The sequence below is a fragment of the Buceros rhinoceros genome, unplaced genomic scaffold (assembly GCF_000710305.1).
Source record: "Buceros rhinoceros silvestris isolate BGI_N320 unplaced genomic scaffold, ASM71030v1 scaffold9142, whole genome shotgun sequence".
In the NCBI taxonomy this organism is placed as follows: Eukaryota; Metazoa; Chordata; class Aves; order Bucerotiformes; family Bucerotidae; genus Buceros; species Buceros rhinoceros.
This window is the reverse complement of record NW_010400680.1, coordinates 31787-48510: the sequence shown is the minus strand read 5'-3', so window position 1 is coordinate 48510 and position 16724 is coordinate 31787. Positions and strand designations below refer to the sequence as shown.

Below are 16724 nucleotides of genomic sequence, written 5' to 3'. Positions count from 1 at the left end.
GGGAAAGAGGAAAAACGTCCCAAATTTGGGACACATTATGGTCCCGGTTCAGATTAGAGTATCAGTATGAACTTGCAAATTACCAACAGATGCAAGCACGAAGACAGCAAAGCTACCCCAGGGGGTTTTTTGTCACTGACTGCAAGCCTTTGAGTACTCCAAAATCTATTACCTATCCTGCTGCTCAAGACTGAAGGACAACGTTTAGCTCTCGTTGTTGCAGGCTGTTGGGAGCAACAGCCCAGTGCAGGAAGGAACCAGGTCCCGGCAGCCAGCACAACATCGGAGGTCGATAAGGTGCCTGCCTAGGATTTATACCTCGGCTCTGAGTGGTGTCTTGTTTTACCCTCCTATGTATTTTCTACAAAAAAAATTAAAATTTATTCTATATATTAAAAAGGTAACAGACCAGGTGCAGGATACTTTCATCCTTCATCTGCTTCCTAACCCCGAGGAGAGCACCGCTGTTGGATTTTGGTTTCTAAAAAGGGGATTGTGCGCAGCTCCCACCGCACCGGCGAGCAGACCTTTACCTGCTGTCCCCAGGGACACATGCTAACGACTGATCTGCTCCACAGGCCTAAGGAGAATCACCGGCCATTTTCACCAGAGTCAAGAAAAACAGGGGATGGAATTAGAACATAATGAATTGTTTGTGTTTTCAAGTGAAACACCAGTGGCAGCTGTTACGGAAAAACCTCCCTCCATAATGAAATTGATCAAGTCTGGGGTTAAAGAAATGCTTTAATTTGGTGAATGCTGTAGCAGCGGCCTCTTTCTAGCAGCTCTTTCTGTCCTGCCTCTCGATATAGACAACGGGGTAAGAGGGAAGGGGCAAGGGCCCCTTCGGCCTTGGAGTGCACTGCTGCCAATTGACCCTTCTGGGGACCTGCATGTCTGCAGAGCACCTCGAGATCCTCCCTCAAGCAAAGCATTTCAGAGTCGCTAGTGCCCAGATGCCTGCCCAAGTCCCCCACCCAGCAGAGTCCATGCCGGCACCTCTGGCTGCAGGGGCACACAGCTCCTGCTCGTGCTCCGTCACCCAGACCGCAGTAGCTGCTTTGGCTTCCCCATAGCAGAAATGGGACCCCCAGACATGGGTAAGTGTTCCCACTGCTAGAGCAAAGTCAGTGTGTGCATCCTTCCGGTCACCTGCAGACAGATGCACGGCACGGGCTACAGGAGGTCTCGAGGACAAAACCAGGAGGAAGTCGAAAGCACAAACTCTGCTGGAATAAACTCTTTTTTGCCAGTGCAGCTTAGGAAGAACTGGATTTTGAAATTATCTCCTCAAAAGGTAGTTCCAACTATTCACAGATTTAAGACCGAAGTCTCCTAGGGCTTCTAGTACCTTCAGGATTTTACTTCACCCCCATAACACACAAATCACCCAAGCCTTCTCCTGGATTGCTAAAGCAGCTTCATTAGTCTCATTTACATCCACACAGGTAGGGAGAAACAGGGCTTCTCCTCAGACACAGCTTAATGAACAGTCCTAGTGATGACTACAGCCTAACTCCCTGCAAGGACAGCAGCGTGACATCGCTGAAGACGGGACACTGGAGCTTTCTGCTCTCCCAGTTTACTAATACTTGCGTTTCCTAACTGCTTTCAGGTTGCCACTGTTGGTAAAGGACATTCACTCTTCACTCCTACCATAAAGCTTTAGCTCCCCGTGACCCCCCTCTGGGATTATTTTTTACCATAATACGGAGATAGGGGCTGTGGTACTGAATTACTGGGGGTTTTGTGGAAGATTAAATAATCCTACAACAAGATTAGTTAATGTAAATAGCAGCTAGCAGAACTACTTCAGAGGAAATTCCAGTGAGGAAAGGGCTCAAACGGTGCCTCATCATCTAGGAAATGGCCCACACTATCATTTCTTTCTGAAACACAGAGTTAACTATAGAGGATTTTGAGTCCAGTGTCAATGCAGACAACTGTGTTAAAAACCCTGTCACCTGACCTAGGGAAAAACAGTAAATCAAAGATTCTGTAGTAGATAGAAAATGGAAGCTCACGGTTCCCAGGGAATCGGTATTTCTAAATGCCAAGAAATACACCAGGAAGCACCAGCCCACCCTTTGGCTTTCCGAGCGCAGCAAAAGGCACGGCTGGCCAGCCAGCCAAGCTTTGTGGATGTGCATTCTCACTGGGTCTGCAGATCGCATTAGCACACTGAAAAATGTCAGTAAATACAAGACAGTAACTACTGCAGAAACTGCTCTCTGTGTGAAAGAAAGTCCCTGCCGTGACCCAGGCCGACAGGAGCAGCATTCCAGGACTTTCATCAGTGTAATCTGTTGCTTGGATTGGCACTGCGACATTACTCAGACAGTTTTTAAAAGACAAACACACGGCTTCAGAGTACAAAACAGCTGCCTCAGCACTGAGGAAGAGATGCTCCTTGCAGTTTGCACCATCACAGCTACTCGCACATCCTTCAGCTCCTGTTATTATGGATAACAATGACATCACAGCTGCAAAGGACAGCAAAGTTTGGTGGTGTGTGATCATTATTTTAAGCTACTGCTATCCCAGAAATCCAGCATCCTCCTGAAGGTCGGTCCAAAGGACATCCGTGCTCTGTTTCACAGGTCAGTGTGATGCTGATGTTTGATGACAATTTGTTAGAGGGACCAAAGAATCGCGTTCCTCCAGTAGCTTATGGAAGAGCAGCGAGCAGACTTAACTGGCACCTCTTCACACGTGTAATATCAGAAAAGGAAACTAACAGCCATGATCCAGAGGTTTACGGAGAAAGATCTGAACAGAAGCACTGCACGTGTGAGCAGACCCTTCTAGGTTCTGCCACTTGAACAGCTGGTGTTAACAGAGCTTTTCTGAAATTCCCTACTCAGCTGAGTCATCTTTTAAAGGCCCAGGGCACATGCTTCGACAGCTTAGCACCATCCCCAGCTTTTTAAAGTGCAATATATTGCTAAGGAAGAGAAAGGTTAAGTGACTGAAATGCAGCAAACACACAGAGGAGAGGTTATAACACCACGGACAGTAAAGCTTAGGAGCCAACCTGCTGTATGAAAACAAACAGTAGGGAAAATCCACAGGATGCTGTGGGCTTTAAGAGGAGATTTTTTGGAAAAGGACCTTGGCTTTAAGCATTTAGGTTGGGAAGAAGGCAAGCACACATTAGACACATGACAAAGCCAATCTTCTTTCAGAAGGCTGTCAGGTCACAAACACTCCCACTAGTTCGTCCTGTTGTTGGCCCTTATGCTTCATTCCAAAACCTTCCTTTTTTAATGTTCTTGGATGCTTCTCTTCCAAGTCTCTCAGTGACTACTTCTACTCCTTCTTTAGGGCAGTATCTAGCCCAAAGCCTGCCTCAGCATCCTTGTTTCCTATCACCACCCAATTAACCTTGGCACAATGGTTTTGGGTAGAAGAATGTAGTTTTTTACTTCCATTTTTCAGACATCTCCAGCCTTTCATGATGATCTCTTCGAAGTGCTTAAGTATTTTCTATCCTCTTTCAACACCCAAGTTTTTTGTGGTGTGCACTAGCTTGTACATTCTCAGTTTTGTTTCCAGAAAGAGGTCACATACACTACTGAATTTCAGCAGCCTGGGGGGTTCCTTCACACGACCACTCATGAGCTACAAAATTTCTCATTCCATATTGGTCTTCTGTTTGCAAAATCCATATTCAATTTTTCAGTTTACTTCGGACCTCACCACACTGACCTTTATTCTGCTAGATCCCGTCACTTCTCCTACTCATGCTATTTCTAACTACAAAAGCTTTATTCCTCAAGTTGTGTCAATCCCCAGCACTATCTCAGACCGAGTATTTCTGTTACAGTTAATGAGATGTCCTAGTTCTCGTTATAGCTTAGAGAAAGATCCAAATTTGGGAATATTTTCTGGTTGTATCACCTCTGTGAGAACCACTTCCCATATTGCTTTTTCTTTCTATAGCAAAAAGATGAACTGAATGTCACTGTCAGGTCCTAGAAAATGGGATACTTTGACGTGCTTGAGGAATGCTGAAATGTACTTAATGATGTAATCAGTCCATCTGAGTTAAAAGTATTACCTATAATGGTGATACAACTGCAATTTTAACAACATCTGTGATTTCTTTTAAATCAAGGAGTTAAGGAAGATTTGAAAGTTCTTGGCAGCCATGAAGGTTAAAGACAAAGCAAGCACTAACTAAAGGCAGAACAGACTTGCTTGTAAGGCCACATCTCATGACTTCAGCGAGTCTGGTTTCCCCTCGCACCCACTTTTTAAGGCCAGCTCTCACATGCATGAATTGTCTACATTACACAGAAGATCATTTTCCAACCAAAAGAACTCCGATCACTGAGTCTTAAAGGCAGCCCAGTTTTGTTTTCCCAGCCCTCTGCACGTCCTCCCAGGTAGCATCCTGCTCCTTCAACTTACTGAGCACTACCACACATTTTTCAAGAAAGAGCATTATGTATTCACAAAGCAAAAGCGCCTGGAAATAGACAAACTGTGATAATTTATTCCTGTTCCTCAGGGAAAAATTAGCTGGCATCGAATGAAATCAGCACCAAGTGGCATCGGATTATTTCCACAGAAAGCACAGCTAAGCTGTGGTACTCCCTACCACAGGGTGCCAAAAGCTTACAAGAGGTCAAAATACGATTAAATGCTCATGAAAGCAAAAATTCTACAGAAATACCATCTTTGGCTCAGAAAAACACTAAAAGTCACAAAAACTCTGCTCGCAAAGTGCAGATTGTCATCCTCCAGAGTAACTGTCTACACTGCGTGCATTAAGCAACACACACTTGACTTGCTGCCTGTGGGCATCCAGGGGCAGGATTTTCGCCAGACCCAACACAGGCTTTGTTTTCAGGCCAAAGGCATAAACCAGATGCTTCTAGAGCAAAAACCAGCTGCAAATGCCAACGGGTTGAGTGTTACCAGAAATGACAGTTAAAAGCTTCCAATACCAGGGAAGTTTCTTGCTATCTTTTCAAGCAGAAGCTGTTAAATAAGCATTGTCTTTCTCTACATAGTTCTCGCGTATCTAGAGTGAGATTGTTCAAGAGGACATGAAAGAAAGCTGGCTGAATGCACTCTTGGGATTTATTAGGAGAACAAGTCAGTCTAATGGCAGAAAACCAAAGTGCTGTTTAACTCACTTGGTTGGAGAACAAACTCCCTGTGAAAGAAGACAGCATAGACACTTTTTTGAGACTTCATTCCTTAATTTGCCACTACTAAACTAGATTAATGAGAAAAGAAGCCAAAGATCGACTATCACATCACCAATTTGTCTTTCTCCACACCCAAAGGCTCACTTAAGTTTGTCTCCAGGAGAAAAACCCGAAAAAGGTTTTGAGAAGGAAAACCAACAGGCTTCCTCTTCCAGACGTGGGGCAGTTCACTATTAAAACTGTTGCAGGAAGGGGACGGGAAACAGTTAACAGCAAGGACCCGTCTCTTTCCGCAGACATCACCCACAGGCAGTCATTTTTGCTTTGTCACTCAGACTGCATGGCTCAGAAAGCACCTTTGACACCGTAAATACACAATCATCAGCACCAGTCAGTTACTATTACACTCACACAGCCTTCACATCTAACGAGACTTGCTGACTTCCTTACAGCTCATGGAAGAGATCACATCGGAAAGCCTTCATTCCCATCCAGCTTTAACACAGGCACCTACAGCCTGGCCATAGCGATGGCCGCTCGGTACTCCAGAGGCAGAGAGCAGGGATGTATTGCTTGGTCCTAAGTGGCAACTAGAGACCATGTGCCTAGAGCCAACACCACTCACCCAGGCACTGACTAACACCCCTCACACCATCTTCCTCCGACACATTCAAAAGTCCCATTAGTCAACAAAACACACAGCTTTTTGTTTGGGACTACCACAAACCATCCTGCCTCTACTGCCTCCTTCATGAGTCAGTCTAGCACAACCCATCCTTGCTAAAGCTGTGCTGCATTACACCCATGTTCCACTCCTTTGGGGGCTTTCATTACTTTTCTCCTTATACGTGATCTACTTTTTGGACTCCTAAATCATAATGTTCTCAATGTAGTTCTCGGCTAGGAAAAGTCTTTGTGGCATTAGGTGAAGATCTCTCTACCCCAGAGATTGTTTATCCAAGTCCTGAATTTCTGTTGCCTGAAAGAATAGAAGTTGAATAGCAAAGGCTTTGTCTAGTAATATGAAAACTCTGACTAGATTTCCACGTCCATCCCCAATTAATCCCCAGATCAGCAATTTGCCTGTAGCCAAAGAATTTTCTGAATTCCTTCGAATTCCTTCTATTTAACAATAGCAAGCCAATCATTCAATCACCCCAAGCCACAGCCACTCTAGCAGCAGAGGACGAGTTGTACAGTACACAGGGCAGGAAAAGGCAGCTTTAAATCCCAGTACAACAGTCTGGCTGAAAGAGCTTCTTCAGCTTCTGAAGCGTCAATCAGTGGATTATGAACCCGTCAGGAGCCACTTAGGGATAGTCTTCAGCCACATACAGAGAGAGGTTCATGCCATAAAGACAGGAGATTATAACATCCAGCGCTCTGCACTGGCAGGCACAGAGCAGTAAGGTCCCCGGACTCCTCAGCCAGCCTTGCGGTTTGACCAATACTCTGAAATCAGCCACTTGCTGATGAGGTGTTGTTCGGGGGCATTCTGCCAGCAGGAAAACGTATTAGCGACTTGCAGAGGCGAATCACTACCCAACACAATTAGGAATATCGTACCTGGTTTTGATCGTTGTAGTCACATTCCCGAACCACTACCAGGCCTCCTTTCTGACTCGGGTGGCCCTGGGCGACCAGGCATTTGTTGGTTTGAAGGTGATACAACTACGAAAACAGTTTCATGGACAGCGTCAACAACAAACATGAAATACCAAAGGGAACATATGGTAATGCTTTGGAAGCTCCAGCAAAGGGAACATATGGTAATGCTTTGGAAGCTCCAGAACTCAGTCTGCTCACAAAAAAAAAAAAAAAACAACAAACAAAACCAACCCAAACCAAAAAAAGACCCTTTGTAATAAAAACCTCTTCTTCCCTTTTAAAATACCATTTTGTTTTTTCAGGAAATTTGGAGAAAAAGCAGCATTAAATAGTTTTATTTTACTTCCTAATTACATCAAGATTCGCCTCTGTTTGGTACAAGTGCAGTACACACAAGCTGTTAGCACGTGCTGGCCATACTCCGTTCTTTCCCCTCGTCACTGTCCATTAACGTCTCAGGTCCCAGATACTCACTAGCTCAGGAAAGCTTGACTGGACTGTACTAACTACATTTTACTACAGCCTCTCTTCACGAAGCTGGACTACCACTGTGAGAAAGGAGAATGAATTATTTAAACACACACAACTTCAGAGACTTACCTTGTTTGCAATTTGATTTTCAAGAGCATTTCGGTAACTGAAAAGCCACAGTTATCAGCTACGTTATTTTAACGACAGATCAGGGAAGAAAAGAAAATTTTACAAACACCCAAATGCTCATTCCAGTTCAAATGCACTACCTAGTCTGATCTGGAGTAATGCTCTATCAGAGGACTAGGTTCAGGTCAGGAGCCTGTCCTGTGGTGCAAAACCGGAAGCATCTACCATCAAACCAAACAAGGAGGTTGTCAGCAAGTTAGCAATCTCTCTCCTGGTTTGGGGAAAAAAACCCAAACAAACTAAAAAAAACCCTAAAAGCCACCCAAGAGGTTTTCTGCAGCACCTGAAGATTAGGTTGTTCTGTTCCAACAGTCAAGAATCATTAAGATCTTGATGTATCCCCCACAGAGTTACTCAGGAAGACATTTTCTTTTCTCAGAAATAGTGTGGTCAGCAGGAGTAGGGAAGTGATTGTCCCCCTGTAGTCAGCGCTAGTGAGGCCAAACTTTGAATACTGTGGCCAGTTTGGGGCCCCTCACTACAAGAGGGACATTGAGGAGCTGAAGCACGTCCAAAGAAGAAGAGCAAAGCTGGGGAAAGGTCTAGAGAACTAGTCCTATGAGGAGCAGCTGAGGGAACTCAGGTAGTTTAGTCTAGAGAAAAGGAGACTCAGGGGAGATCTCATTATTCTCTACAAATACCTGAAAGGAGGTTGTAGTGAAGTGGGGGTTGGTCTCTTCTCCCAAGTAACAGGACAAGAGGAAATGATCTCAAGTTGTGCCAGGGGAGGTTTAGGTTGGATATTAGGAAAAATTTCTTCACTGAAAGGGCTTGTCAGGCATTGGAACAGGCTGCCCAGGGCAGTGGTGGAGTCACCATCCCTGGAGGTATTTAAAAGCTGTGTAGGTGTGGTGCTGAGGGACATGGTTTAGTGGTGACTTGGCAGTGCTGGGTGAACAGTTGGACTCAATGATCTTAAAGGTCTTTTCCAACTCAAACAACTCTATGAAAACATGCCCATTCTGGCTTTAAATTATATGCATGTCCTGAACTAACAGGTGGCCAGCAGAAGACTTCTCTTCCACCTGAATCATCACTTTGTGGTAGGGATCAGGCTATTCATGCAGCAGTCACCGCAGTTCACAGAACTGCACCACGGGCAGCCAAGGGTACAAGAAAGGCAATTATTCAGCAATGGCCACAGCTCTGCCATTTCCTTCCTCACAGCAAAGAGGTGCCACTGGGAGGGCCCCAGGTCTAGCATCCACATTAAACATAATTATTTCCAATCTGGAGCCAAATGTCAAGGAAAAAAGAATTTGCTGTCCAGAATTCTAGTCCAGGCTGGTTAATTAGCTGGCTGCATTTTGTAATGAAGACATGCATAGCTGTCTCAGCATCTGTATCGATTCCACAGATTTTTAGAACCTTCCAGTAATAAAAACTGCTCCATCACATGATAGCAAATATTAGACTGTGCAAATACTGAACAATATTCTCCACTAAACACGGTTTCTGGAAACAGCTGTCCCAAGGCACATCAGCAGCCTCAAGTGCACCACATTTCTCCTGCTCCCTACACACATCTGAAACGAATTACACAAAACCTTCTAAGTAACATTTCCTCACACCCCAGAGACTCCTAAGAGATCTTATTTTCATCATTCCTCATTCAACAGAAGGCTTTCAAACCACACAGCTACAGGAGTTTTATATGATTTTTGTCCTTGGTTTTATTGGCCGTGGTGATGAGCATTTGACAACACTGTCACGATTTGTGACCTTTACAGTTCTTCCCAGCTGTCAAACCAGCACTTATCTCTGGACCAATTAGTTTTTGAGAAAAAGCTGGGATTTGGAGCGATTCATCCCGAGTCTTAAAAAGTCTGGCACGCAATGGTGACATTGGCTGATCGTTCTGTTCCTTGTAGACATCTGGAAATAGTTTATACAACCATCAGAGCCAAAGCTGACTCTCTCACACAATGCTTGAGTACAATTCTTGAACCCTGAAGAACCAAGCCGAGGAACTGCATTTTTCTGTGTCTTGTCTCCCCCTTTTTAAAGGGTGCACAAAGTTTTTCTCCAAATTAAACCAGGGGAAATTATTACTAGGAAGATTTCCCCTTAAGTGTTGTTGAGGGATGCAGATCCCTCAAGTAGCATCCCCAACATCAGCAATTCCTTAGTTAAACTTTTGTCTGAATGAAAGCAGAAAGCTATTAAATTTAACAGAAAAAAGTCTGACTAGGGTAATAACATCATTTTACAACTTGGAGAATCAGCCCATTGTATCGGGTTTATTCAGGGAAACTACATGTTTGCCCTAATAAATAACTTTACAGCTTCGCTGGGATACTATTATAAAAATACTGCACAAATTGTGGATTCCCAGATAGCTGCTTCCAAGTAAAAATCTAATGATGTCAATAGGGTCTGCAGGAACGCAGCTCCTCCAGCCTGAATCAGCTTGCAGGACCAGCAACTGTCAACAGCTACTGCAGCCTGCGTTACTTGTGGAGAGGGATACAGCACTCTTTAATGCTTCCCATTATTGAGCTAGAAGGGAACCTGCTAACTAAAATCCACGTGCACATGGAAGAGTTTATTCTCTGTCAAAGAGAGACCTTGAGAAATTTGCCTTGGGTTTTAAGCTGTTATTTTGGGAAGCATAAAAAGCACACGAGACAGACGCAACTGTATTCTGGCTTTACCTGCGTACAAACCCATAAACACAGGTGCCAGGGCTGGAGCACGAATTTCACCAGCATTTCCTTCATGAATACACATAATTTAACTCTTCACTTCTAAGTTTAAGCAAAAAAAAAGGAGCAAAACTCATTTTTTGTTCATTACCTAACCGTCAAGACTAGAAAAGCCATCATCGGTCTCAGATGCAAATGTTCATCTTTGCAGAAAATTACCCAGTAAAAGCAATGAGTTTGGAAACTAATTACATTGTACTGTATAAACCAACACAGCATCAATATTTGAGGCCAAATTCCCCCCTACCCAAACCCATCTTCAGAACCAACTGTTCTGAAGCACCTTCTAAAGACATGAAAACTTCATAAGTCAGAGCTTCGAGCCAAGAAACCTCATTGAATATTTTCTAGTCTGAAGTTGACTCAAATACAGATCAGAGTGAAACTTATTTGCCTTTGTCTAAAAACACAAATTCTCTTATTATCAGGACAGCTCGTTGCAAAACCAGAACTCTATGCTCTATGGAAACAGATTTTTTTTTTTGTATTTGAGCAAATCTTTCAGAAATAATCTCAAAATAATTAAAAAACAGAATTCTATATTTTTAAAAAAGTTTATCTTACCCTTCCACGCTGGATTATTTTCGGTCGTTTCTGTGCTCTGTTAATAAAAACTGGCTGCGGAGCTTTGGCATTGGGCCCAGATATTTGCATCTCAGGATAGATATTATCTAAATACCACTTAAATGACTTGCAGTTCAATCTTTTTCTCAATTCTACACGGTCGGTAATATTTCCATAGTTCCTCATCCTTAGCTCGGGTCTCAAAGCAAAATACTGCTCCTGTATTTAAGGGAAACAGGTAGGGAGAAGAATTTCAGATTATTGATTTCCAACTATTTCCTGCTTGCAGAGCTCCCACAGTTTCATTGCATTTCACTAGTACTTTCAACCATTAAGCTCCAAACGGCCATTAGGAAATTCCTGTGTTTAGACTGCCACAGGAGGCGAGATTTATATCTTGCCTAACTGAGCTAATCTTTCTAGACTGCTTTTGATGGAGACACTTCATGGGCATGAATCTGCTGACCTTTTCTACATGCTGGCCTGAGGAGGAAACAAATCACCCCGACGTTGGCAGTAAAGGCATCCTAGAGTCACTAAGTCAGAAACAGATGTGTAGATCGTCACCATCCTTGTCTGGTGAAGGTTTCTTTAAATTAGTTTGATTATCCCATTGTTTTCATTGCTGTGGGGATCAAGTGCATTTTGTCTTCCACAGTTTCCAGCCCTCCGACTTTACAAGTCACCAGAGGGGGAAAAAAAAATTCCATATCAGAACAGACATATAAATGGGACTATCTTGTGAAGTTCAGTGGGACCCTGCATTTATGCACATGAAGAATCAGAACTGTCACAATGTTATTTTTGCATGTTCTAATTTATGATTATACTCGGAATTGTACCTGGTTAGGAAGGATGAATTAAGATTCCAGCTCAGACTTAGGTGCTGTTCAACTCTAACGCAGAGACAATCGGGACAAGCGGGACCTCATGAATGTACAGCGTGGCATGAATGCTATTACCAAAACTTGAAGAAAAATCCCCTCGCAGAGTCTTTAGTTCCAGAGGACACAGGATTTACAGAGGTCATAGAAAAGGCATTTTGTGCGCACAGGAATATTAGGTAGTATTATTCAGAAATCACTTTCCAGGGCACTGAGTTATGGTATTTTGTTGGATTAAACTCTAGTAGACATCTGGAATTTACTTTCCGTAAAGCAGCTGTATAGAAATTACAGGACCACAGGAGCCGGCCACGCAGCAAACCCCGAGAGTTTTCAGCTACCTCCTGCTATCTCTGATATTCAGGTAACAGACAGCATCATCTCAAAACAAGTTACAGACCTGGCCCTTAAAGATCTTCGAGCATTTGGACGTGCTTGATGTCTCACTGCTATTTTATTAGCAGAGGAAGGGGAAGCATTAAGTACATTGGACTGTTGGGCAGCTCTGGGGAAGTCTGGAGATAGACTGGACATCACTACCAAAAACTGATCTGCTTCAAGAAGTAGCTCTGCTATTCCGGTTGCCTCTTTCCTGGTTACAGTTTGAATTTGGGTATCCTGTCTTTTCAGCTCTGTGTATTTCCACTGTATACACAAAATTACTTCTTTTACATTCTGCTTTTGACAGTTACGAAAATTTGGCTGTTTCCCTTCCAATACACAATTTTATTTATTAAATATTTATAGTTGCTCTTCACTGCAAAATAGGTCTTTAACTCTGATCTTTGTACTATTCATCATACAATCACTTCAGTAAATTATAGTGGCCCTAAATATTTGCATTACACTTAAAAAACCAAAAATAATTGCAGGCTTGGTCTCCACACATAAATCTGTCATAATGAAAGACTCTGGCAGCTATCAGAGAATTAGATTAGAAACAGCTGGAAACATCCAGGACACAAATCCGTGATAAGAGACTGCTGGAATCAGCAGTTTAAGTCCTTGCTGGACAAAGCAGCATTAGCTGGAAATTATAACAAAGAATCAATTCCAAGCTTCAGAGAAAGCCATCATTAATCACAAAGAGCTGGTGCCCAGACACCAATAAAAGGGAAAGCGATAGATCAAATCTACCAACGCATTATGGAGATGAAGAATGGAGATCAAAATTAATGACCCCTAATAGGTTCCTCAAACTGACTGAGCATCAAGATAAAGGATGGGGTTTGAAACATAAACCTCTAAAAAATATAAAGTTAATAAAATATGTCTTGTATAGAAATTGCACGGACCACAGGAGCTGGCCACACAGCAAATCCTGTGGTCTCACAAGCTAAAATGTCCTCAAGTATCACAGAGATCAGGTCTTCCAAAAACCTACAAAAGCTTCATTACCAAGATTTGAAGACAAGGGAGGAATATGCTTGCCCTTGAATCCAGAAGTCAATTCCGATTGATCTTCCAGGGTAAGACAGGTAAGAATCAGACTGCTAATTAAAACAGGGGCAACCAACCAACAAAACCCGTCTTGCCAACAGGCACGCAGCAGTATATGGCAGCCACGTCATACTGATTTGGACACAAAGCACTGCAGAGCTGACGAGAACTCATTCATCACCTTTTCCTTCATTAAAAAGGCATGAAACTGAATCTCCTGCAGGCAGCAGAAGTAACAGGAAGGAGACTTGAGCACTCAAAAGCCAAATGACGATCTTACAGAATCATATCAAAATTAACATCAGGACATCAGACCACAGAAAGAAGACACCATTAGAAGTGCTAACAGACCTCACTGTGATGGAGTCTACTGAAAAACAAGCCACTTAACCATATTTCACAACCTAAAATTGTCTCTTACCTTATATTCATCCATCCACACATGTGCCAGCCTCAGTGAGTTATGAGCCATGGTGTCCTGTCCGCCTGGTGAGCCATAGGGACGCCTTTTACGGAAAATATGTCCCACCCTGGAGCAGGGGATGATCAGAAGTCTACCACCACACATCCAGATCTGTCCATACAGAAGCAGATTATACCTCATTGTACGTACACTGACACAGCTCACTACCTCCTCCACTTCAAGGGACACTGAGGTGGGTTCATACATTATGATGGGATTAGGGGTCAGCAACGTTGTCCTACAGGTCATGCTTTCTGACAAAACACATTATTAGATCTTCAGGTTAGAAAAGTCGTATTTTTGTCATATAACACATCATGGCTTTCATGAAAGAAATAGCAAATTTTATAAAATTTTATGCTCTAATGATCTACTAGAAAGCACTGAAATACATGGGCTGGGATTCAACTTGCAGATAAAGACATCTAAATTTATTTACCTGCATGAGAATTACATGGCTACACTTCCACGACAGATAACGGAATAGACCATATCATCAAAAGGAGCCTGGAGAGCTTTTCAGCTAAGTATAAGCAGTTTGTTTCTGCTAAGTATATGGGAACTCAGAAATACTGTTCACGTTCAGATGTGACACTTCGGTGGCTGAATCCAGCTCCACTGCACCCCAGATCTTGATTCCACTTACACCCTACTTCTACTTATTTAATTTCTTTTTAAACTTCAGCTTCCCACAAACTATCATCACTGGCCCTTCGTTGGTGAACGTGTTGAACTAATGTCCAATCTCAGAATAATCTTCTACATTAGCAGTTTATAACCAAGTCACTTCCAAAACTCATCCTAAACCAAACTTCTTTACAACTCTCCCCCAGGGAGACAGGGCTCCCAGACATTCTAAAGCTCTCTGAATATATTCCCGTTTTCCAAAGTCCTTCTTAGTGTATTACACAGTAACAACAATAACTTCCTCACACTCCATACACTTCTACCCAGATGTCTAATAATTACATTTTATACTGAAAACTTGAAAGATTTCATTGATTCAGTACACACCTCTTTAAAAATCACTTAAATTTATGAAATGCCAGTTCCTGGTTTTGAGCTCCAGCCTTGATTTCTCCAAGGACCCAGTCTAATAGATTTCTCTAACGTTTTGGGAGTTGAGTATTTGGTTTGGTTAGACTTTTTTTTAATGTTAACTTCACTTTTTAATCCCCTTTTCATGTTTATCATGGTAACATATTTTCAGGCAGACTCTTGTCAAAACCTGTTGATGAATCCTCTACAAAAGTGAAGAGGTAACCAGGACATGGAGCACAAAAAGCTGATTTTCCTTCTGTGGAGTGACAGTGAAGATGAGACCAAATACAGGAAGCCCCATGAAGTATTAGTTTTCAGTCTCCTGATTACAACTTTCTTATTTTACCAACCAAGCTGACTCCTTTACACGACTCAACTCAGCTGCAAAAACCCTTACATTTCTAGGCCCTCAAAAAGGAGGCTGAAGTGTCTGAAAAGTCCCACACGTGTCTAAGGAAATAATAAGCTTACTTATTACCAATTTTACCGTGAGCCACACATCGTTTTAACCAACATGTGAAATTCATGAGACCTTGCTTAGAAACTCATTTCAGAAATTTGCATTATTATTTTTTCTTCTGTTTCTCTATAGGTATTATAAAAAGCTCCACTCAATAAAGAAAAAGCCACATTTAACTACAGAGTTCAACATTCTCTTTAATCTTCCATCAAAACTTAACTTGCAGATTATGGTAAAGGCAGTTTCTGTGCACCAAAGGTGCCCTTCCTGGTAATAAAAGTGCCAATTTCTGTGTGAAAACAGCTACTGCAGTGCTAAAGAAACTGTACGTAAGGGAGAGAAGCAGCCAGACACCAAGGCTCATGCTCCAATATGTGTAACAGCTAGATTACCCGAAAAGATATTTCCAGATTTTCTCCTCCCCAGATGTCCATGCCACTGTCATACTGTCCAAGCTCATTAAAATACTCGCGATCCATGGCAAACAGGCCCCCAGCCATCGTAGGTGACCTAAAAAGGAACATTGAAAGAAGTTCATTTGCTTTTAGAGAAAAACAAAAAAACCAAGCACATTTATTTTAGCTGAATCTGCTAGTGCAAGTTTTAAATTTAGACCTCCATAATATAAATTAAATCCTGCAGACACTAGAAATCATCAGATCACACTGCTAGTCTCAAAACATTTTCACAAGCAGATCTGTGAGTGGTATTTGTGATCTTTCATTGTTCCAATACCTATAAACTGTATTTCTTTGTATATTAAACTTGAGGAAAAGGGATAGGACAGGGAAAGAACAAAGTGGCTGTTTCCCTACCAAAAAAAAAAAGTAAAATAGTAAAAACTTGTGCAAATTTGGAGTCCATCAAGTTTTCTACACTGAAACTCAGAAGCTGCCTTTAATTGGATCTGTATCAGAAGCTATTTCATGCAGTTACAAACACGCACCCTTGTAAAATAATGTGGTTTTCCTCCTCTCACAGGGGCAAATGATACAGACCAGGCTCGACTGAACTGAAGGAAAAGTAGAATCCACAGTATGCATTACTTCCCCATATTGAATTAGATCCAGAAACAAGCCCCAACTTTAAATTATGCAAGCCAGGAGGCTGCTAAAAGAAATGTTACTCTGTCTCATGGGTAGAATTTAAAGACCAGGAGCAGCCTTGTTTCATCATTGATGCAATAATCAGTTTACTGGCATAGTAGTTACACTTCGTGTATTTGCACAGATGCTCTCCTTGGGATTTCCCAGTTTTCTGCCTTGACTGTGTGTTCTTGAATGGTGCTCTGGTTTGTTAAAACTCTGTGTGTGATCCCCACTGTAGAGGCTCTCAATTGAATTGCTATTGTATCACAAAGTTATAATGTGTGGATGCCCCAGCAGAGTAAAAGAAAGAGTGGAAACAATACATAAATACGATATGATAGTTGGAACATTCAATGAGATGGGAACAGGCTTTTTCTCATCCTTGTAAAAAAAAAAAACCAAACCTGTGATGAAACCAAGCCTAAGCCTGGATGTCATTGATAGCTCTCACGCAATTTGCTACTACAGTTTCTGTCACTTTAAATCTTGAGTTAAGACTGCTCTCAATTTCTCCATCCCTGACACCAAAATATCTCATTATGAAGGTCTCTAAAATGTAAAACGTTAAGACTTTCCATTTGATCGAAGCCATTTTCAAAGGTTAAATAGCAATCTAGCTTCTTTTTCAAGGCAGCCAGAGAACCCTTAAGTA

At 42.3% G+C, this 16724-nt stretch overlaps 1 protein-coding gene across 1 annotated transcript in view; it reads right to left on the bottom strand.

Moving 5' to 3' along the window:
- The window catches only part of GALNT11 (polypeptide N-acetylgalactosaminyltransferase 11), a 37613-nt gene that overhangs the window by 5254 nt on the left and 15635 nt on the right, over positions 1 to 16724 (bottom strand). The window contains exons 6-9 of the mRNA XM_010131967.1: positions 15377 to 15494; positions 13442 to 13594; positions 10697 to 10915; positions 6726 to 6830 (exon numbers count right to left, since the gene is read on the bottom strand). Coding sequence (XP_010130269.1) covers positions 6726 to 6830; positions 10697 to 10915; positions 13442 to 13594; positions 15377 to 15494 — 595 coding nt within the window. The remainder of the gene's footprint in view (positions 1 to 6725; positions 6831 to 10696; positions 10916 to 13441; positions 13595 to 15376; positions 15495 to 16724) is intronic.